Genomic DNA, 24,280 nt, shown 5'->3' with positions numbered 1-24,280 from the left:
AGTTCTGCAAAAATCAATTATGTGCAGAAATTTCAAAGAGAAGTTCAGTCCAGAGACGTTTAAAAAGGCACGCTGTTAAGTGGAAAATAGGGGCATTTCCTCTCAACATGCCCCAACAACTTGGTTTTTACTGTATTGATTTTTTTTTGGTTTTACTTTTTATGAAGCTGAAAAAAATAAAATTGTTTCAGGCCATTATTATTTCTACTCAAAATGCTGTTGGTCTGTAATAAAAGTACAACTCGTGCAAATATTCAAGGCCTGAAGTAAGTTAAAACTGCACCCAAATTGACGTGCATAATACGTTTGACAAAGCTCATCTGAATCAATGAATTAAAATGAATTTTAAAAAAATAATGAGATTTCCTGCTAATTTACTCTATTTTGACGCTTTTTCTTTTTCAGTAGGTTAACATTTAAGCGAGGTTAGGCTGCATATTATTAGCAGTTTACCAGGACAGCCTACTTCCAATACAAGCTGTGTTTCTTCTAACTTTTCAGCTCCTGCTGGGAGTTTTTTTTTTTTTTTTGCTCTAACAAGTAAAATAGTATCATATTGTTACAGTTTAAGTTGTAATTGCCAAAAGTATGGTGAAAGGATAAAAAAAATAAAATGGAAAGCAGATAATTTGCTCAATATACAAGTGAGAAGTTTCAACATTGAGATCTTTATTAAAGCTCAGTTTTCCATTGTACAAATGTCATAGTTGAAACTGCATGCAGTGGCTTGGTTTGAGGCACGTTACTAAGGAGAATGAGCATTGTTGACCAAAAAACTTTAAAAAACAAAACAAAAAAAATTCAGACATAGAATTGCATAACTTAATCTTATTGATATTTCAATTAAATTCAACTACAAAGTAATATGACCATTATTAGCTGTTGCTTTCTATGGAGACATATGTAACAAAAAAAAATACACACATATTAAAGGCAGAACAGAAGGAGAAACACTAATAGCAGTTAAGACAAGTTAGGAAAACCATTCATTTTGCATTAGGAGTATTTTGCCACTAAAGGTTAAGGATATAACAGAGGGATGAGAGGCACAAAAACAAATTCTGGAGGCATGAGAACCACCACATCTGAGTGAAATGTCTCTAACGGGGTACAATACACTTGTTAAAACTCAGTTAAACCTGAGCACCGTATTCACTGAGGTCTAAACGACAAGACTGAAGATTATGATTTGTGAATGTTCTGACAGTGCAGAACACAAACACATGAAGCAGTAATGCCTTTCTGACACACAGTGAACTTACGCTGGAGATGGCAACAGACAGTACTGTTAACTTGACCTTCGACACGACAGAGTGACACACTTAAGGTGACGTTTCCACTGAATGTCTGATTTGTTATGCTGATAAAGCACCGAGGCCTTATGAGTGATAAAGACAACATGTGCAAAAATGTGTCCCTGCACAACAAAAGAGCAGCCAAATCATGATGAAGTGACAACAGCAACTGACACAATGTGGTTATAAACTCTACTGTACTTAGAATTTTGTTATTAGTCCTCTTGCCGTTTTATTTTTCTTCATAAAAAGCATACATATGGCAGCATGAGGAGAAACAGTGTTATATCCTCCTTTCTGGAAACATCAGAGTCCAGGTCAGGTCACACCAAAGAAAAACCAAGAACAGAACAGGCACATACAAAGTTACTCATCATACTGGCCTCCTCCACAGTCGTTACACACAAGTTTTTCTTGGGTTGACTGCCGTCCACGATGGGCACAGCAACAAGTCAGCAGCTCTTGTCGACAAATGCAACTCGGAGAAGATCGTCAGGAACCCACAATGTTATAGATAACTACAGCATATTCTACTTTTGGCAAAACAAAAAAGCTTAAAAATTGTTGATTGGTCACATAGGCTGTCTGTTAGACGACCTTCGTCATAGCACAGTATACAGGCAGAGAGTGAAAATGAACAAGTTGAGAGGATAGTCTTAGGCTGAGAACATTCTGACCTACAACAGTAAAACAAAAACATCTGATGTAAAAAACAATGACTCTCAAACTCCTCCCCACCGCCTTCTGTTGCTTTTTTCCCCACTTGACACTTTGCATGTTTTTATGTTTTACTCGTCCTAGAATGCATCCTGAGGCACGACATCAAGTCCACTTACTGAACTTTCACAGCTTCTCGCCACTTGCCTTTAATGGGTGGAAGCAGCAATTTACCTTTTCATCACAGCGAGGAAATGCATTGTGGTACATGAATCAAAAATGACAATATATTATCAATAACCAACATTAATCAATCCCTATCGCCAAAAATATTAAGACCAGGGAAAAGTGGTGGGGAGAGCAGAGAGGTGGCACCTTTGCGTGTGCACCAGTCACAGTACGGTCTGCCGTCCATGGGAATGTCGAAGAGAGGAAGGGAGGTACATGAGGGAGGTGGAAGGAAGGGGGGAGGAGGGTAAAGGAGGAAGGGTTGAAAAGGAGAGCAGTTCACCAGCCCTCACTGTAATCTGTTGAGTGTGTTTGTGCAGTGTGTGTGAGTGCCTGTTGGTTTGATGCCATGTTGCGTTTTACTCCCACTCTGTGGTGCCGGGTGGTTTGGAGGTCAGATCATACATGACTCTGGAGATGCCTGGGATTTTCTTGATCTCATTTACCATCTTCAGCACCACCTGGCAAAACAGACAACAACACAGGCAACTATTAAAATACTGAACTCAAGGGACACATAGAGATGATCCTTGTTGTGACCCGCTGAATCCTGAAACTCACCAGCGGGTTTAAAACGCCTGTTATTATTCTAGGAATGTTGTCAAAATTTTACCATTTATCACAGTAAAAATCTGACTTTCAGAAGGGCCCTTAGGTACTCCTCTGTCATATCTTTGGGAAAATCAATCCATCCATCTATCCATTCATCATCTATACATCGCTTCATCCTCAGAGTTGCAGAGGGGCCGGAGTCTATCCCAGCTGACTTAGGGTGGCACAGGTCACCAGTCAATCACAGGACTACATATAGACACACAATCACACTCACACCTATGGACAATTTAGAGTTTTTGGACTGTGGGAGGAAGACAGACCACCCAGAGAAAACCCACGCCTTCACATGGAGAACATGCAAACTCCATGCAGAAAGATCCCAGGAAGGCGGGGACGCGAACCAAGGGTCTACGAGCTGCAAGGTGACAGTGCTAACCACCAAGCCCCTTCTTTGGAACAATTTTAACTTAAAATCATTAAAAAAATAAATGGAAAAATCACTTCATTCTGCATGTCTCACTTTGACATAAATAAATTGCACAAAGTAACTATATTCCATAAAAATATAATTATGTTCTGTGCTGATCACCACATTTGTGAAGCCCTAAGTCAGGGTTCCCACTCTTTGCCTGAAATTATTTTCCAGCTGGTACAGACACACGTTATCATGTCATACACTAATACATTCCCGCCCCCCTCATTCTTTGAAAGTGTTCTTTACTACAGTTTTAACTTGCATTTGCCCAGAATGTTTCTATATTTATCACTCAGACATTTGATGTGCAGTCTATGGCTATAATTTATCTATGAAAAATAATTATGACTAATGTATCGTAGAATAATGCAAACACACCCACAGATTACAGCCTAGCACTTCATCAGCATGACAAACTGGAGTTACAGTGTTCAATTGGTTAATTCCCAACTCAACTTTCTCTGGTTCAATTCATTTAAAAATATTTCTATATTTTCAATAAATCACTGAAAAACAATTTCTTTTGTTTCATGTCAGTTTGCTGCACAACTCAGATTTTCTACACATCTGGCACCTGCATTTCTGAAATAGAATTAAAATCAAAATCACTGCCAAAATACTCAAGCAAATCATAAATTGTCATAAATATAACTAAAACATCAAAACAAGACTTTATCCTGCAGGGCAATAAGGTCAGTAAAAAACAAAGCAATGTAATTCTAATAAAAATGCTCCTCAAAAAATTGCTGTTATTTTAGCTTCTTGACGCATGCTAGCAGTTCAAATGAACATGTCATAGTTACAGTCTTCTCATTGTAAGGGTGCTGCTCTTCCCTGTGGTCTCTGTGGGCATCTCACTCTGTTGACAACTACTTAATGAGGTAAAGTCGACAAGAAAAGTCGATAATCTCTCTAATTTCTTCTCTCTAGGCATAACTTTTAACCTATTTGCACTGACAGGGGGAGGATAAATATTTTTCCAGGATAAGTTGACCGTTTCTCCCCATTTTCCATATGTTTTCCATGACTGGAAAATTGGTCAATCATTTTCCAGGTTTTCCAGGACGCATGGGAACTCTGTAAGTGGCTCAGCTGTAAACAACATGTGACAAAATATCAAGAATTTTTCAACTGAACTGCAAGTGTTGCCAACACAGAGCAGACAGGTATGAAAATAAATTGAATTTGGGGTTTTTCTATATTTTGTTTAATTATTTATTAAACTCTAAATTTTTTATGGTTGATAATTTCATCATATTGAACACAATACATTTTGAACTCTGTATATCTGTAGCCACTGTTGTTTCCATAGAGGTGCTGAACTTTACACTGCAGTGAACACTGAGCTCACAGTCAGTAAAAGCAAGGCAGGAGCAAAGAACACCCAGAAGTTGCTTGGATTTAGATGGCTGAATAATTGAAATATTGCAACCGAAGTAATTACTATGATGTAAGCTAATGCCACTGAATCTGGAGAGATGCTATCACCAAGTTGATAGGTTAGATTATGGTATACCTCCTCTGGGATATGGTTGCCCGGCATGGCAGGGATGCCTGTCATGAAGTCGCTGGTGATGAAGGTGCGGACCACCACAGAGCGCCGGCAGGACGGCTGCTTCTGCAGTGGGTCACGGTCAAAGTGCAGGGGGGTGAGGATGACCGGCATCTGGCTGATCTTATCGGAATAGCCTGAAGGTAAAAGAGATTCAACACGTCACGTATTATTCTGTCTGATGTAATGTGAACGGTGACTAGAGTAAAACATTTATTGTGGCTGCAAATACTCTTCACCATCTGACATAAAAAAGTACTTCTGAGTCAGATAGAGTTAGTCAGATTGTAACAGTGCAGAGCCAGAGTCTAATGTCTAAACCCATTAGTTTATGTTTAGGTTTCTTGGTCCTTTACAAAAAAATGATCAACTTTTTCCATTGTTGTGCAGAAACATATTGATTGCCCTAAATTTATAGGGCAGACAAAAATGTGCTTTTTTTTGACTGTACAAAGTTTTAACAGTATGAACAGCAATGCCAGTTGAAAATGCTCAAAGACTCGTTTGCACTTTTCTGGAAAATGCACCACTGGACAAGGCAAAACCCCTTGAGTGTTGTCTATTCATTAGTGGAGAGCTCTTCCATGTCTTGTGTCCTCATGGATTTTCACAAATCCAGTTGAAAATGCGAAATATAATTAACGCAAATTAAATGGTCAATTAGATTTTTTGGGAGAAAAATAATTATTATTTTTCTAGATTAATCATCTAACAGTCAGTAGATTAATCATTAATCTTTAGTGGCTGCCCCAACCTGGATACTTCCTGCACACATGGCTATTGCAGGTCCATTCATAGCAATGTGGACACAGAGATCAATGTTCAAATTCATGTCTTTTAACAGAAAAAAATAAAAAATCCCATCTTAAATTAGAGCAGTCAAATACCAAGCTTAATCATAACCACAATAACAGTAAAGACGTTTAAAACGTCGAGCAAAAATCTGATAATCCAATCAAAACTTTGTTGTATTTATGAAAACTGCTCCCACAGTTGAGTCAAGGTCAATTTATTTCACCACTTTTAGTAGCAATTTGTTTAATCTCTGGTGTAATTGAATAAATTCTTACTGTTTATCTGCATGAGTACGAAGCAAACTCTTTAGTTTATTCATTCTGTGTAAAGACACTACTTGTCTTCTCACTGAAATACTTTTTATCTGTAGTGTTAGAATTTTTATCCAGTTCATATCCTTCCTTTCTATAGGAAATCCCAAATACTACAGAACTCTAAGTGTCTGAGATCACTCTGGTGCACACACTTACCAGACTCTCTAAGAATAGAATGAGCTACAAAGTCAGCCTGTCTGAGCGTGCTCAGAACGCCTGTGGTCAGGAAAGTTGGGGTAATGTCTGTTGGTGGCTCCTTCACATGGGATCCAAACACATACACAACTCTGGAAGAAAGAGAGACTTACATGAATGAATGCATGAATGAGCTCATATGGTTAACTGATCTTTAACAACACTGAATTCTAGTGTTTCTAACTACTGACGACAGACGAGGAGGGAAGCTGTAAACAAAGATGTGTGCATTACCTATTGATGCTATGGCACATGCGAGGGATGAGTCTGGCCAGGAACAGGAGCGATTCCCAGTGTGGAGATTCTTTACTTGTGACGCCACACACGTAACTGTAGGACCGGCCATCACCCTGAGACAAAAGATTATGTTTTTGTTATAATGTTACACAGAGGTACAAAAAAAATGGAAAAAAGAAGCCTGTTTAACACAAAAAAAAAGTTTTCTTTGGTTAACCAGTGAAATTTCTGAGCTGTCTGCTTCTATTTTCAGCCAAGGCAATGAAAGCTGCTAGTGTTTGTCTACCGTCTCCTGCCTGCCCCACAATTTGAGGTTTAGAATAAATTTAACTCCCTGGCTTTCTGGACACACCGGCTGTCTGTAAAGTTTGAGTGGGGAAAGCAGTCATGATCATCCCTTCTGTCCAGGCAACAGTGAAGGTCAGTTTTCACTATTGGAAAGTGGGTTCTTATTGTCATGTTTAACCATATTTAAAGAGCCAATACTTCCTTAGCTCAAGGAGAAACAAAAAGAGAATTTGAGAAGCTTGTGTGGGTGTGTCTAGTGGTTGACCACTTAATTATAGTTATAAAACAACAAGAGACAAACAGCTGGTGACACATACTTTGTTAAGGCCCTCCTGCCTCTAAAAACACTGGGACTCCTCACATATATGCAGAAGCTCAAATGTCTTCAACGAACAATAAACAAGCGATATTTGGACTAACCCTTAAATTATTAGAAAAGCCAATTTGGTGGAGCTACTTTGAGACTATTTTGACAGAAAGTTAATAAATTGGAGTTTTAAGACACTCTCAAAGTGACAATATAGCCAGGAGCAATATCCAAATTGCAGGAGTGGCAATTTTTTTTGATGAAACGTAAAATGTGTCACAACATACCATTATAATTAAAGCACTGTGGTGTTACCCCGGGATACAAACCATAAACTCCAAATGTAAGGAAACACGATTGTTTGGAAACAGCTCGCAACAAAAATCACATCCATTTGTAGATGTATTTCAGTGGAAACAAAATAAAGAAATGACTGTCCCCACTTAAATTGTAAAAAGAATCCCCGTTCTTATTCATCAGTCAGGCCTAGTGGAGCGAAATATCCACAAATTATGAATAAAACCTGTTTTGACTTAATAATAAACTGTGTGGGAGCTGTTTCTGCTGAATGCATTTTATTGACCGATTATTAATTCGGACAAATACATTCAAATAAAAACTGATTAGGTTTTATGTGCCGTTTGATTCAACTGACTCACCTGGACACCAACAGTTTTGATGGGCAGCAGGAAGGCATTGAGTGAATGAAGGCTGGTGATCTGCATGAGCTTCTCCTCCTCCTCATCTGATATGCATGACTTGACTCTCTGCAGCAAGGCATGGGGCTGAAGAGGAAACAGAAGCAGCTTGTGAAAATGGCATTGAACAGAGAGCAGCATATTGACCGACGCTGCTCTATTCTGTGACTAACGGATCATTTTGAGAACGCTGGCACTTCACCATCTGTTTTATTACACTGGCCCAGATTCTTTTTTCTCTAAATGTTACATCAAATGTCACACCAATTTGCAGTTTCACAAGAGCTTACAGTGTGTTCTTCAGCTTTTTCAATAAAATTGCACAAGTGCTGGTCCATAACCCACTTCAAATTTGAAATTCACATGTACAGCTGTTTCCTGTGATGAATCCTTATTTAACACTGTCTGACAACAAGCAGCCACACTCTTATGCAAGATAAAAATGATCCTGAAATGTCTTTGATCTGACCATATATTGTGCGTTTTCTCAAATTTAACTTATCTTTCAGGGTGATGTGTAAACTTCCTTCCTTAAGCAGCAAAATGAAAACCCAAATATCAAAAACCAACTCCACACATTTCATGTTTTCATGATCTTGGGTATTTGTTTGTTTGTGCAGTGTATCCAACCAACCAGCAGAGGCTGCACATTATTAACTCTATAATTAAAGTAGACAGAACAAACAGTCACAAAGGTCATTCATTTGGTGTGTGGACAGAGCTTCCACTGTACCCTTTCTTTTTGCCTCCTTTAATAAAACAGTAACTAAATGAAAAGAAATGGCAACTGACAAATAAAAATTGCTTCTAAAAATACAGAGAGTTGCTGATGGACTGTTTACAGCCCCGAATTAGACAAGTGCATGAGCTGTTTATTTTTTTTGTAGAATTTGAAAGATCACACTTTTCACCAGTAGTTTGGTATAGCATGATGCTTTGAGTCGATTCACTTTTTAGGCTTGTGATACATACATTAAGCTCAACATGTCACATATTATTTCTAAGAAGTTGATTCACTGAAAGTGGAAGATTTCCCTCAGTCCTGTACATGTCTACATGCCTCTAATATAGTGTGTCACACAATGTACGACGTCAGCTCTGACTGAGGCTGGCGTTTTCAGTGATGTACCAGAAATTTGCATGGTTCAGTGCAAATGCTGGCATGCAAACTGGTGTGTCAGTATGGAGGGATGTCATGCAAATCTTGCAGAAAAACAGTAAGAAGCACATCGGACATGTTGGGATTTAATTCCTTGCCAGCTGCAATTACATTAACTACAAATCAGCCACAGTGGGATGTTGTTTTAAGATAACTCCACTGAAATAGGATGTCACACAACAATACTAGATTTGTGTAATTCACTGACCTTTTTGACACTTGCAGAAAAGTCTGTAATGATTTTGAGGATGTTGTTTGTTTCGGCAAAATCTTTGCAGATGTAAGGTTCCTCTGCACAAATCACCCGGATGGACAAACCAGGACCTAAAGAAAGAGGGAGAGAATGACCACTTTTAAGCAAATACAGGAGTACAAAAGCAAGGAAGCTTTGAGTTTATCGGAATAACTAAGCAAATGTTTGCATGATGGAAAGAAAAGGGATTGTCCAAGAAGGCAGTGGCGGACAGAGATCGAAATCCAGTATCATCAACTGTTAGAGTGATACAAATTACCCTTATAAAGCTTGCTCAGAGTAGTCACATCACAGGGATGTGTGTTTATGTACTTGCCAGGGAAAGGATGCCGAGAGACAATCTCTTCTGGCAGACCCAGCTCTCTGCCCAGTGCTCTGACCTCATCTTTATGGAAATCTTTCAGTGGTTCGATCACTTTTCCCTGGAGGATTACAAAGGAGTGAAATCAGCATTGCAACAACTTGGGATATGTTTAGGCGTTGCAGAGTTGTGCATTTATTTGAAAGGGCTCAGCAAACCAAGAGACACTGCACAAAATATGAATGTCAACCTGCTAATAAGAAGGAGAATGAATGTCTTTTACTGAAGCTTCAGTTGTTCTTCAAATGTAAATGGAGTGCTTAGTTGGTTTTAGACTTTCATAAGCTCTGCTCTACACTACAACAGCATTTGATTGGTGCTTTATTTTAGTCACAGGGGTTCTGCAGTATCTTTTCCACTATAAGAAGTCAATGTAGAGCTATAACGATAGGTTAGTGGAAGGCTAATAATATAGTAATGGTCGTGAATTTTCTTTTGGCGATCAGCAACAATATTTTACAGAATCTGTAAGCAACTGGTAAAATGCTTGAAAATTAAGTTAGTATTTGCAGGAATGTGTGTGTATGCAATACCTCATCTCTGAGTTTGCGGATGAGCTCAGTGTCGTTATGGTGTGTTTTGATGACCTCTGCCTTGCCGCTGGCAAGATGAGAGGCACTCTCGATGAGATCAGGCCTCAAGGTACCCTGGGCCAGGAAAACCTCTTCAGGCTTCAGATTCATCTCTCCAATCACTTCGTTTGCCACCTGTGAAGCACATGTAATTCACAAACTGGAAGTGGTAAAGAACAAAACTGCCATACAAATGTTTGGTAAAGAATTTAGCTATACTGGAAATGTGTCAAATGCTGATGTACTACTTGATAGAAAAGCAAGGTAGATAAGCCGGCTGGCAGGTTCAGATGAAATAGTAAAGCACGTGGGACATTTCATGTAAGAATTATTTGAAACCTGCTACTCACTTTCACAAACGTGTCTCCAATAATTTTCCTTTTCTCCTCAGGGTTGGTGGTCATATTTAAGGTCTTGCTGATGCGTTTCCGTGGCGTCCTGTCCTCGTCAGAGATGGGAAGGGTTGTTGTTCCATTATAGAAAGTGTGTGCTGCATTTACGACTGAAGGAAGCAATATTTTTGAGAAGAGAAAAGCATAAGATACAATAAGATTATGAGAAACACAAAAAGTCATTCTTCTAAAAAAAAAATCTATGAAAGACTAATTAAATACATTAAGATGTTGATGTAAAGTGCAATAAAAAGCTATGATTGTCGAATAAATTTCTTACTTGACATCATTAGGAACTCCTATTAGATCATAATTTTTGCAACAACTGCGTCTAATAAGATCACCTTCACTTTGACGCTTACCTTTAAGCTTGATGCCCAACTTGGTGAGGGCCTCCTCCACGCTCTGACTCTCTCTCTTCCTCATGAAGCCATTGTCAATGTGAACTGCTATCACCTGGTCCTGGTTCAGAGCTTTGTTAAGGAGGGCTGTGCAAACTGTTGAGTCTACTCCACCACTCAGTAGCACCTGAAGATATAGTCAAAAACAGCACATTCACACTCAACATTCTCATTTCCTGGTCTAGGATAAAATCAGAACTATTTATCACCAGTTATCACCGTTCTACCATTAAATTAACTATATATGTGTAATTTAGTTTCAGTTCAGCTTCTCATTTTATGACTCATATTCATATCTGGTGTTTCATCTGCTGGCAGGCTGTAAAATATTAAGTGTAAAATAAAAAAAAAGAAAAGATTACAGCCGTGACACTGCTTTACATTTAATTAGCAGACTACCAGCTCTTGGCGATCATCCAAAACGACATACTTGCTGTAGGCAAAAGCTTCAGCAGAGTAAGAGTATAGTAAAAGACTGGGATAAATCTATCTACACTGTATTTGAGGAACAAGAAACAGTATAAAGACTCTGCTTTGAGCCCGTTTTCCACACTCATTTATTGCCTTTATACTCCCTTGAGAAGAAGCCTAGTTTGAAGCCGCAGAGGGAGATGACTACCTCTTTTCAGATAGAACACACTTTAATTTGAGAGTTTAATTGGTTCTACTTAACTTCCCACCATCACTGCTGTCTCCACTTCCTGAGCGGCTACCACACTCCACACTGAGCATCCCAGCTTTAGACATTTAGCCAAATTACCTCCCATAGTAAGACAAAAATTTGCCAAGAAAATATTCTTCTTACTTTTTTGAAGTCTGCCCTAAAAAAATGTTTGGATATTAATACAGACATTCACAAAGCTTTGACCAGTTTCCCACTCACCAGAACTTTAGACTTGTCTACTTTTTCTCTGATCTCATTGATGCAGGTCTGTTGGCGGTTCTGTACAGTGAAGTTACTCGTGCATCCTGCAATCTCAAAGAGGAAGTTACGCAGCATCTCCATGCCTCGCTCCGTTAGGTCAACCTCCGGGTGAAACTGTGTCCCGTACAGCTTCTTTTGCTCGTTGGCGATGCCTAGTTTGGAAAACAGAGATGTTCGAAGGGAATGCAACTTATTCTCTCTGAATGCCATGTTTTACAGAATTCATTCAAGAAGAAACAGTGTTAACATAAACCACAACAGACACCAGACAGGATAAAAACACTACAACTCAAAATACAAGTTTAACATTCTTCTCAGAGGCTGTCTCAGATGTAAATACATACCATGCAATGTAAATAAAGCTGTTTGTAAAACTTGCACATAAATCTGGGAGTAGATTATAGATTTAGACGATGTAAACCGGAGTCAAAGCCCATGAGCTCCTCACCAGCAACGATGTTCCCTGATTGGGCCACCACTTTAAAGCCATCAGCCACTTTGTCTACGCTGTCTCCGTGTGTCAGCAGAACCAGCTCCTCCTTCTGAAGGCCTCTGATAAGACACACACACACACACACACACACACACACACACACACACACACACACACACACACACACACACACACACACACACACACACACACACACACACACACACACACACACACACACACACACACACACACACACACACACACACACACACACACACACACACACACACACACACACACCCAGAGGGAGATGTGTAAACAACATTAATAAGCATATGATAGTTCTAACTGTACAATTTGTATTTTCAGTAAGTCAAGGGTGCAAAGCAGACTGCAGTCAACCATTTTTCACTCTGCAGTATTTGTCTAACAAGCAGGGGAAATATGTGGCTGCTGGAATGCTTCTGCAGTTTCTGTAGTAAATATGGCAGTGGAACAGACCAGTTAGACAGCAGTCATGTCTTATACACTATCTGCAACACTATGTCCTCATGTTCTGAGGAAAAAGGTATGGCACTGCAAAGTCACAGAAAAAAGCCAATGAATATAGTGAATATTAATGGTTTTGACAGCAGGCAATTACGTAGGCTATCTGCGATGGAATGAATAAATGGGAGATGGATTTTCTTGCTGATTACACCACCAAAATATGTGGTGCTAATTCTGACTGACCAGAATTTAAGGTGTCATATGTGGCACTAACAATTACCTTGAAAAGCACAATTTACTGTATGTGTGAATTGTCGTTTTGATATAAATAGCTCACAAAAATCATCTGTCAAGTGATCCATTTCAACTGAGAGGCAGTGCCTTGGCTGTACACACACGTATATATACACCCAGTGGCCTCCACAATCTGTTCAATCTACTGCAAATGACCATCCAAAGGGTTATAAAGTAAAATACGGCTGAAATTCCTAATCAGGTCACAGAACTGGATAGGTTGCAGTATAAGGTGTAAGAATATGGTGCTTCAGTCAGCATCTAGTGCAGCATAAATGAGCTCACCTACAGTGCCCCATGTGGCTTTTGAAGCGATTACCTGTAGACATACTGAATGTTCCAAATAACAGCTTTGTAAGTCTGCAAAATATTAATGTTTCATAAACATATCAAGCAGTGGAGCCACACGAAGTTAATCCCCTAACAGCAGCATGCACTAGCTAACCTCAGAAGAAGAAATGATGCTACCCAGTTAGGGAAAAAAGCTGTATTATCTTGTGTATTTATAGAGTGCTAATGTCAACTGTGTACAGACTTTGTGTGTTTGCTATTAATAGGCATACTATATACTGATGTGTACACTCACCAGCTACTTCATTTGGTATAATCGTAAAAATCTTCAATCTAATACAACAGCTCTGCTGAAAATTCTACTTTGACAAAGCTTATCCACTTTTGGTCCTTGTTGGTGTGTATTCAGGTCATAGTGGGTGGTGGTGGTGGTGGTGCACTGGACTGTAATACATTCAAAAGTGTGACTAACATTTTGCTGACCCCCTACATGGTAATGATGTGCACACACAAATAAAACAAATGAAGAGAAAACCACAGTACCTGAAAAGGGAACAAGTGTTGTCCAGCCCAATACTGAACACTCCATCCTCCCTGACACTCTTTCTGTGTACTGTGCCACCAAAGACCTTATTCATCATCTGTAATACACACAACACAGCAGAGTTAACACATGGACACACACTTCATTGCAGTATGATAAAAGTAATGATACAACTGTCTGCTGTTTAGAGAAACGTGCTTGAGAAGCTGCTGGTTTTAATTTTCAAGTCACCTGAGAAAAGTCAGTAAGTAATACTCTCATCTTTCTTAGCTAGTGTTAAAGTACCCTTGAAGAAGGTGCTGAAATCCTAGCCGGCGCAGGAGAGCTGAATGGCGGCTTGGCATGGAGTGATACTAATGTGTTGCTATTCAGAGGCAATTTGTATAACACAAATGTTTCCTTGAACAAAATCCTTCTGGAGAAAGGATTGTTTACCTACTCACTATACAACATCCAACAATCACAGTTTCATACTGTGTGTATGCCTGCATGAGCACAGGTACCTGCATTCCATAGCAAATCCCAAGGACAGGCTTTCCTATGGTGAATATGGCTGGGTCGAACCAGGGGGCATCTTCTGCATACACAGAAGCTGGACCTCCTGAAATAATGATTGCCCTAAGGAGTGAAAGAGAGAGAAAACAATCAACTTAAACTGCATTATAAAGCACTTTTAACACTTTACTATTGACAGAATATTGTGATAAAAATGCTGACGGTGTGAAACAGCTCTGACGCATGTGTTTTTCATTCTCACCTGTAGCCCTGTTCTCTGATAGCAAAGGCCGGGGTCTCTAAGGGGAGGATCTCAGAGCGTACACACAGCTCTCGCACCCGTCTGTCAATCACCTTCCCATACTGGGCTCCTGCATCCAGGATCGCCACCGCCCCCTCACATGACCCATTCTGCTCTGCGCTGCTGATCTCCAGCTGTGGGCACACATATTGACAAATACAAAGTGTTGTTGTTAGCGTTTCCACAGTTCAGAACTGAAGGAGCCTCCTAAATGAGGGGTGAAATGTACTCAAGAATAAAGAAAACAGAAGTCCAGTTGCTTTCAGTATACTCTTAGGATTACCATGACTTGGATGACTGAGAATCTACACAGATATATTATCTTTCTGGAGAGTGTATACATTAATATGACTTTAGGATCAGAAGTTTGGAGCAGTTTGGATGAGAGATGGCATAAGGAAACCAATTCCTTCTAGCCTTAACTGAGGTCCACCTCTGACATCCCCCTGGAAAATGTGACTCAAATTGGCCTAACGTAATTATGGACTCGTGAGCTTCTATGCAGACAGACAGCCACTTTTGTCAAACGTGCTGCAACCATTAAGGCCATCAGGACAATCACATGAAACTCACAAGTTAGTCAGTGATTATTAGTGGGTCTGTCCAGACTCTAGCAGACTGCACTGTTTCTATCCAGCATAGTGTTTCTCACTGCATGTTGTTTTTCAGATAAATATATGGTAATACATGCCAGTTTGGGAAGCAAATTTCAGCACAGCTAATTAATCTCCATAAAGAGGAAAAGTGAGTAAACAGGAGCCGCAAGAAGAGAAACATGATCCCACGTGGTGAGTGGAAACACATCCGAGGATGTTACTGAAAACAAGTTGCATTATCCGTACAACCAATCATCTCCGATTTCTGATCTAAAGTGCAGTGCAACCGTTATGAATCCAAATCAGCAATCAAAGGAGCTGTAGCAGCCACGACTGCAAGAGAAATAGCCTGTCGTTTTAGAGCAAACTTTACCACATCAGCTGGTAACAGCAGTAGTAGCTCCGGTTGTCAGACCGGTAACCGCAAGTTGGCTTGTACTAGCTTAGTGACGACGTTAGCAAACTGACAGTTAACGTTAGGTTAGCTTAAAGTGTGTGACAGCAGCCGAGTGAAATAGTTAGTCTGCCACAAGCTCCATTTCAGTTTTGCAAATGAACGCCACAGTTATCAGAATACGAGATTTAGGCTTACCAGTGTTGTCATTACAAATTGTCACTGCCCGGCTAAAGCTAGCTAACAAACGACCAATGTAGCGAGCTGCTCACCGACAGAACACTGTAGTAACAAGCGCTAGCCTGTTAGCAGCGCGTCTTGCTAGGTTAGCGGAGCTATGCTAAAACCCACGCGGTGCTTGGAGCTGAAACGTCTTGAGGGGGATCCACCATGAGAAGGAGACAACCGTGTTTGGTGGCAAAATAAACACTTCAAAGGCTAAACGCCACTGAGACACCCAGTCCGGCTAGTTAGCAGCTATGAGCAACATGTTAATGTAATACTGCAACAGGCACACAGCAGCGTACTCACTGCTCCTCAGCGGTACTGTTGATAACGTTACATTCTCCCTAACTTTCCCCCCCCCCCGAGGTACACACAGGCCGTAATTAACCAGGGGAGCTACAGCAACAACCGGCGTCCTAACACGAAGTCGGCCGGGCCACCCAGCACCGGAGCTGCGGGTACTCCCCGCTCCACTGACCTTGCTGTCTCCGTTGCTCAGAGCCATGGAGGACTGCCGTGTAGTGGAATGAGCTCTCCCCTTCGCCTCGGTGTCCCAGGTCTCACAGAGAGGCTGCTGTTAGCTCCTGGCTCAGCACGCCGACTACTGTTGAAAAAGCACACTGGGGCTCTGGTTGGAAGATGTCACGGTCTCTCCTCCTCTGGCTTGGGGTATAACTTTCACAGTGGGTGCAGACTAAAGAAATATGTCTGTGTTTTGATGGGTGGAGCGCAAAGTTAAATAATTAAAAAAAATGTTTGAAAAAAAAGAATGGCAGAGTGGCCCCATGAGGGCTGGGCTCAGAGGAAATAGGCTCAACCTTTTAAAACAGTACAGATTCCCATGTTATTAAGTATTTTAAATATATATGCAATTCTCATTTTGCATGGGACACCCCTAACTAATATGGGGTTGGAATCCACAAGAATATCTACATCACATACATGTTTAAATGCTAAATAATGCCCTTATTCATTCTAAACTGTCTCCACCACACAATGGGCAAATGGCCATCATCATGATGTGCATTACCTAGAAACTCAACTGAGAAAATGTCTGCATAAAAAATAGATGGCAAAGTCTGTTTTTGCATATATAGTAAGTTAAGGTGCTCAACTGTATAATTTCAGTATTAACATTACATGCTTCTATTTAACCATCATCTAATACAAACAACAGTATAAAGACACAGCATTCTCATAATATACGCTGCCATATTACATAACCATAGTGACACAGACAAGCAGAAGTAGCACATATGTGAGAGAAGCTCCATGTACTTTAACACATCTACTGTACTGTGTGTTCCAGGTGTTGGTTACACCTACAGCTAAAGTGACCTTTGAGGTCATTGCTCATATGTGGCCTTTGACTTTTTTTTTTGCCCAATAATAATGTCGTTGCAATATCCATATTTTCTTTGCCTGCGGATTATGACAGGAATCTTCAAACTGAAATTTCTTGAATGCTTACGAGGAATGTCGCAGCAAAGACACACATTCCAACAGTCGGATAGACACCTATCCAACTCCACTTCATGCTAAACAAGTTTGTAGTCTTTAGTTGTCTTTAATTTGTCACATTTTCCAAGTGTATTCAACTTATCCAGTTTAAAATGTAAGATAAACTTTATCAATCCGTGGAAATTCACCAAAAAATCTGCTAATGTGTCAAAGAAATTATTTTTTTAAAGGGGTAAGGAAAAGCATTTGGATGTGTCACACGTGGATGTAATTACGTTAATAAGTGCTGGAATGGAGACGCTATTAATGCTTCTAGTTGTACCTGAGTGTTTCCTGCTGTGAGAAGTCACATGTCTGCTGTAATGATTCTCAATCGTTTTGGGAAAAAGAACTGCTCTTATTCTAACAGGGCTGTCAGTGTTTGAAGTTTCTTGCCAATATCTCAAATACAAGACTTTACAGAAAAACTATGTAGTAATTAAAAAAAAAACATGCTTGTGATGGGATGTCAGTAGATTTTGATGTGCAGGAGGTGGAGAACCACTGGGGGGAAAAATGATATCAGCACCATCCTGTGGAAAAAGTAATAAATGACACTTTGCAACACAGTGAACAAGGATCTGGAAGTGCAGTCTTACAACATGGTCCTGAAATTGCCCTGTCCTCTGCTGCAGACGCATAATACTGTAGTCTTACTGATTAATTGGAATGCGTTCTTTAAAACCAATCACACTTGACTTTACCCATCATTTTAAATCAATGCACAAGGAATGTTAAACAAAGCTACAATATTTTTGATGCAGTTAACTCACTGGCAAAGTAAACTTAATTATGAACAGAGTTTCATTTATCCACTGGTAGTTATTGTGCAAAATAAATTATTTGGGAGTCCCTGCTGATTCTGTATTTTTCCAATTGATTTAAGGAATATGTTAATTTGGAATATGGCTCCATCCACAAGAGATTATTCACGCATATGCTTAATGGATTGGATTACCATCATTGAGACATAACAAATACTGTGGCTTTGGGATCACTGATAGCGACCTAGTTGGTAATCCAGCCTTGAAAATAAGAAAAAAAATCATAATAAACTTTATAGACTAATTTGAAGACAGCTTTATAATACTTCGCAATAACTTCAACATCATGGGTGTCTTGAAATGAGGAGAAAACAAGGTGAAGTATTTTCCTCTATCTGACTGACACAGATCATGTCACACAGTTCAGAGTGAATTTCCTCAGTGTTCCTTGTGTCACATGCTGATGCTGCCAAATATACTTGTGTGTTGTCACATGTCATCTGTGGGGATAAGCAGCTTCACATGCACTCACAGCAACCACAAGGTTACTCATTACCTCTTAACTAAATGTGAGGTAATGGGAGGATCATGACCTTCACCAAAAAGATCTTCTGACTTGACCGAGGAGAAAGCCTGAGTTTGATTTCTGTTTAGAAACTGTGAGGTGACCAAAATGGTTGCATTCTTTATTTTCAGTTTCACAGCTTTTTCATTGTACACTTTCATTTAGATCACTGACATTAAGAATTTTCACAAGTGATCCTTCAGTGTCATACAGCGCCTAATTAAGTTTAAACTTGGAAATCAATCCAGGACAACAAGAACACATGCTGATTATTTAGAATTTAATCACAGAATAATAAATTATGAACAAGAACAGTCACTCACATGAGCATGCATCTAACAATGTCAAGGTTTTGAAACAAAAAATGTTTTTCTGGATATCATTTGTATGTGGAGACAGAAAATATAAAAATTGTCATGTCCATGACATTTGACTGTAGGATGAAGTAAAACAACTCAAAACTGCTTGTGATCCTTAAAAGTTTGCAAATGGTTACAGTGTTAGTGAAGACAGTGAAGAAATCTTAATTTACAGTATATTGTACATTTCATACATGTACAATGTTGTGCAGTGTTTTACAGCATCAAACACTAGTATAGTATTCTAACCTAACAAATATGCACGAGGGTTAGTTATAATATATTTCAGATATTGGACGCTCCTTAACTTTAGTTGTCATGTGAATGTAACAGAACACACCAATGAAAGGATGCAGTGTGTCTTTTAAGGTTTCTGAGATGGTTCATTTATGCTTTAATTGTGGTGGATAATTAGGATTTTAGTGGAACTGATGTAATAATTTGTGTATAATCTGACCAAAAGCAGTGACGGTCAGCTTGAAGCCCGTGGGCCAAATGAGGCCACAGCAAAAATGTCAGCTGACCTGCTGACCATTTTCAGATTCCCCTTTTAAAAAAAGCTGAATCACATAGAGAGTTTACTTTCTTTTTTGTTTGTTATGTAGAAAAATATACATGAATGTCACTTGGCTCTTGCTCAGTCACTGTGTAACCTACATAATGTCAGTATTATTCATGGGCGTAACCACCATCTCAGAAGTGAGGGAGACAAATTTTTCAGAGCGATTTATCATTCTCTTACATTTAATTGCACCGTCCTTAGTGGCTAAAGAACCACATAATCCCTAACAGCCACAGTGCAATACCAGGGGACCAACTAGGCTAGTTCTTTAAACTATAAAGTATAAAACTTTTAGTGGCCAAACTCTAGTTGAGTTGACAACAATGTCCCTTGAACATCTACTGGACGAATAGCCAAAGGTGCCAAACACTGAACATGAAATGATCAGGACTGCCTGGTTTCTCCCTGCAATAGATATCTTATTTTCAGGAAGTTATAATCTCTCCTTACCTGTAAAGACCCTACATCCTTGTCCCTGCTGCTGGCCTCTGATCCATCTCCTCCCTGACTCTGCTCTTTCTGTTATGGCAATAAACATAAAAAATGTGGTAAGAAAAATTCTAAAATTGCAGTAGAATTTAACCTCAAAATCGCTTTAACCCAAAGATACATATTTTTTTCTCAGCCACTTATATATATTTTTTCACCTCTGCAGACCCTGCATGGTCAACATTACTGCTGGCCGCCGCCTCTGGTCCATCTCCTGTCTGACTCTGCTCTTTGTTATGGAAATAATCATTAAAAAAATCTGAAAATCAAAATTCTGAGATAGAATTAGAAAGAGAAGGAGTAAAAAATAGTTGTAAATTTATACCATAGATAGCCTATTCTTTTTTCTTCTCCCTGACTCTCCTCTTTTGGGACCAAAAAACTTAAATACATGGAGAGCAATTGTGAGCACATCTTCTGCCCAGAAATGAAAGAGGACTGGGTTTATTCCAAGAATAAACTAATTAGCAGTAATGTAACAGAGGCAACAACATTTGAATTATTGTTAACTAGCTTAACATATTAATATATTGCCACGTTTTACCTTGTCATCATTTAGCTAACAAGCCTAACATTGTTTGCATCCAAAAAGGTCACACAACTTACACGGTTTGTTTGGAAAAAACTGTGTAAAGTTTTTTGCTTCTTGCTGGCTCTGGCTGGTTTGCTAAACATTACTCCAGACGCACGTTCAGCACTGCTCAGCGCAGCAGCACGTCTCCTCTGGAACACCTGCGTTAGCATGCGCTCATGGTGCATTCAAAGACGGCTCGGGAAAACACGTTACTGGATGCTGTAACGGCTGAAAAAAGTGCGGGGGACAGAGGGGACAGATGTGGAAAGTGCGGGGGACATGTCCTACGCGTACCCCGCGTCCGTTACGCCCATGACTGAACCTCAATAATATCTAAATAGTCAAAATTTTAAAATGTGTGTGTGTGTACTTGTGTAGGTACATATGTCATGGCCTAGGATACTTAAACCACAAATTTAAATACAGTCCTGACAGGTGACGCCGTCATCATCATAAATGCCGTTCTCTTCGCCACAGCTCTCATGGCACCAGATTGAACACTCTAGACCAGTGGTCGGGCAACTGGCAGCCCGCGGGCCAAAACTGGCCCGTCAGGAATAATATCTGGCCCACCAGATGATTTTGAAAATTTGATTTGGCACAGAGCCAAGCCAGTCCGTCACTGCAACACGAAACTCGCGTGGTCGGCTGCTGCCGGGCATTTCCGCGTTTGCGCTACTGGTCGGACACGGTTGTAGCCAGATTTCACTGAGCAACAGTGTGTGCAAAACATGTGTGTGTCTCGGGAGTCATTTTTAATACATCTGTGTTCAGAATTGAGACGTGTGTCCCAAGCAGCAGCGATCAGTTGTGGAAGCTCCGTTGCTCGCGGTACCTCACGCCCCCCAGCTCGCGGAATTGGAGCGCAACCCCACCGCAGGTTGGCCCGCTGTTCGATTGTTTACAAACATTTTGGCCCGAGGCCACATCTACTTGCCGACCCCTGCTCTAGACACTTGACCCATTCCTCTGTTGCCTTTGGGTCGTCAGGGTCACCGTAGCGAGGCTTGCAGAAATTACACGGCTCATTGTCATGTTGTTTTCCTGTTGACCTTTTTACCTCCGCCAGCGGAGATCATGTAATCATCGGAGTTTGTTTGTCTGTTTGTCTGTTAACAGCATAACTCAAAAAGTCATGGACGGATTTTCACCAATTTTTTATAGAATGTCCGGAAGAGCAAAAGTAACAATCGATTAGATTTTGGAGGCGATCCGGATCACTGTCTGGATCCAGGATTTTTTTGAAGGACTCTGTACAATTGAGAGGTGACTTTTTGAGTTATGCTGTTAACAGACAGACAGACACACAAACTCCGATGATGATTGGTCATCTGTACAATTGAGAGATGGCCTGGCAGAGGTCTGCGGAGTGCTTTTCTAGTTGTCCTTTTGTTTTTTTGACGACTTCGGTTTGGTTATATTTTTCTGGCCTTCCCCTTCCTCCTTGCTTCATCCTTCTCTCTTTTCCTCTCTGGTCCTTGTTCCTCCTCTCTTCATCTATCCTCAACTGTTCTCTCACTTTCTGTCTCCTCTGCTTGTCTCCTTTCTTCCTCCATCTCTCAGTCCCTCTCTCTTTTCCTCTCACTTGCTTCTTGTTTGCCATACTCACTGCAGATAAGTCAGTGGATTGTTACTAACAACACTGATCATTATTTTTAGGCAGATGCATCCTTTTCACATAAATGCCTACTCCATTCCCTTCAAATGTGTACAAGTGTGCATGTACACATTTGATGTTACCTGATGGCCCAATTTACCTGATATCACCCTACTATACTGAATATCGCTCAATGGCTATCATAATTATATTAGTTCAGTATTTGGAGATTAGCTATGCACGTTACAGTAGTTTTTTAATAAATAGTTGTAGAATAATTGTTTAAACTGCAATGTCTAAATTCCATCTAAAACAGACGGCATCTAGACGGTTGAATTTAGGTCTAAAAAAATCTAGACGTCTAGCATCCCGAAGCATCAGTGCTTCTCTGTGCGCATTTACGCACATGGTGGCACAACGGCAGTGACTTCATGAACCCTAATGTTGTCCTCATGTACAGGCACCAAACAAATTATATCCTTGTCTGAAAAAAATCCCCAAATCTAACCTTCAGTAAGAACATTCCAATAATTATTTAAAAGATTCCCTTAAAACTTTTATTTAAAAAAAAAATCCCGCAAAATTGGAAAGAAAATTCTTGTAAATATTTTCAAAAAATGAGTGAAAATCTTCCCAAAAAATCCTAAAAATATCTAAAGTGATTACATGATCAGTAAAGCTTCTAATATTCTCTTAGGAACATTTTTGTGTGAATGTTCTTAAGAAACATTTTGAACATTTCTTTTTTCAAAGATTTCCCAAAAATGTTGAAATGTGAACATCAGAAGTTTCACTATGGAAATATACAGACGTGGACAAAATTGTTGGTACCCCTCAGTTAAAGAAGGAAAAACCCACAATTCTCACTGAAATCACTTGAAACTCACAAAAGTAACAATAAATAAAAATTTATTGAAAATTAAATAATCAAAAACAGCCATTACCTTTGAATTGTTGATTAACATAATTATTTAAAAAAACAAACTAATGAAACAGGCCTGGACAAAAATGATGGTACCTCTATAAAAGATTGAAAACTATTTGACCAGAGTGACATGATTAACTCAGGTGTGTCATTTAATTGACATCACAGGTGTTTCCAAACTCATAATCAGTCAGTCTGCCTATTTAAAGGGAGACAAGTAGTCACCCTGCTGTTTGGTGAAAAGGTGTGTACCACACTGAACATGGACAACAGAAAGCGAAGGAGAGAATTGTCCCAGGACATCCGAAAAAAAATTATAGACAAACATCTTAAAGGTAAAGGCTATAAGACCATCTCTAAACAGCTTGAAGTTCCTGTGACAACAGTGGCTCATATTTTTCAGAAGTTCAAGACCCACGGGACAGTAGCCAACCTCCCTGGACGTGGCCGCAAGAGGAAAATTGATGACAAATTGAAGAGACGGATCGTTGGAATTGTATCCAAAGAGCCCAGAGCAACCTCCAAAGAAATTAAAGGTGAACTCCAAGGCCAAGGTACATCAGTGTCAGATCGCACCATTCGTCGTTGTTTGAGCCAAAGTGGACTTCATGGGAGACGACCAAGGAGGACACCACTGCTGAAAAAAACTCATAAAAAAGCCAGACTGGAATTTGCAAAAATGCATGTTGACAAGCCACAAAGCTTCTGGGAGAATGTCCTTTGGACAGATGAGACCAAACTGGAGCTTTTTGGTAAGGCACATCAACTCTATGTTCATAGACTCAAAAACCAAGCATACGAAGAAAAGAACACTGTCCCTACGGTGAAACATGGAGGAGGCTCAGTAATGTTTTGGGGCTGCTTTGCTGCATCTGGCACAGGGTGTCTTGAAAGTGTGCAAGGTACGATGAAATCTGAAGACTATCAAGGCATTCTGGAGAGAAATGTGCTGCCTAGTGTCAGAAAGCTTGGTCTCAGTCGCAGGTCATGGGTCTTCCAACAGGACAACGATCCAAAACACACAGCCAAAAACACCCAAGAATGGCTGAGAGAAAAGCGTTGGACTATTCTAAAGTGGCCTTCTATGAGCCCAGATCTGAATCCCATTGAACATATGTGGAAGGAGCTGAAACATGCCATTTGGAGAAGACACCCATCAAACCTGAGACAACTGGAGCTGTTTGCTCATGAGGAGTGGGCCAAAATACCTGTTGACAGCTG

General features: G+C 39.9%; 1 protein-coding gene across 2 annotated transcripts; it reads right to left on the bottom strand.

The window, feature by feature from the left end:
* Positions 1-648: 648 nt before the first annotated feature.
* gmps (guanine monophosphate synthase) lies at positions 649-16,437 on the bottom strand. Of its 2 annotated transcripts, none has more exons than XM_022215619.2 (16): positions 16,203-16,437; positions 14,471-14,643; positions 14,217-14,331; positions 13,713-13,810; positions 12,108-12,211; positions 11,618-11,811; positions 10,696-10,861; positions 10,292-10,443; positions 9,903-10,076; positions 9,325-9,430; positions 8,964-9,079; positions 7,558-7,683; positions 6,301-6,416; positions 6,028-6,158; positions 4,727-4,899; positions 649-2,641 (listed from the first exon to the last, which is right to left on the bottom strand). In XM_022215619.2, exons 1-16 carry the CDS (start codon positions 16,227-16,229, stop codon positions 2,540-2,542), a joined length of 2,073 nt encoding a protein of 690 aa, XP_022071311.1. In that variant the 5' UTR covers positions 16,230-16,437; the 3' UTR covers positions 649-2,539. The 2 variants fall into 2 exon arrangements, with proteins under 2 accessions (XP_022071311.1, XP_051813957.1); XM_051957997.1 differs by lacking the exon at positions 16,203-16,437 and adding an exon at positions 15,698-15,812.
* Between the last annotated feature and the right edge of the window lie 7,843 nt (positions 16,438-24,280).

The sequence above is a fragment of the Acanthochromis polyacanthus genome, chromosome 13 (assembly GCF_021347895.1).
Source record: "Acanthochromis polyacanthus isolate Apoly-LR-REF ecotype Palm Island chromosome 13, KAUST_Apoly_ChrSc, whole genome shotgun sequence".
Classification (NCBI taxonomy): Eukaryota; Metazoa; Chordata; class Actinopteri; family Pomacentridae; genus Acanthochromis; species Acanthochromis polyacanthus.
Note: the sequence above shows the minus strand (reverse complement) of the source record. Positions and strands in the feature narration are given on the sequence as shown.

Excerpts from the sequence above, each read along its gene's own strand:
- gmps (XM_022215619.2), bottom strand. The coding sequence starts at position 16,229 with ATGGCTCTGAGCAACGGAGACAGCAAG. Across the intron at positions 10,862-11,617 it reads TAGACAAGTCTAAAGTTCTG|GTGCTACTGAGTGGTGGAGT; the intron begins GTGAGTGGGAAA and ends CTATATCTTCAG. Across the intron at positions 10,444-10,695 it reads GTTGGGCATCAAGCTTAAAG|TCGTAAATGCAGCACACACT; the intron begins GTAAGCGTCAAA and ends TGCTTCCTTCAG.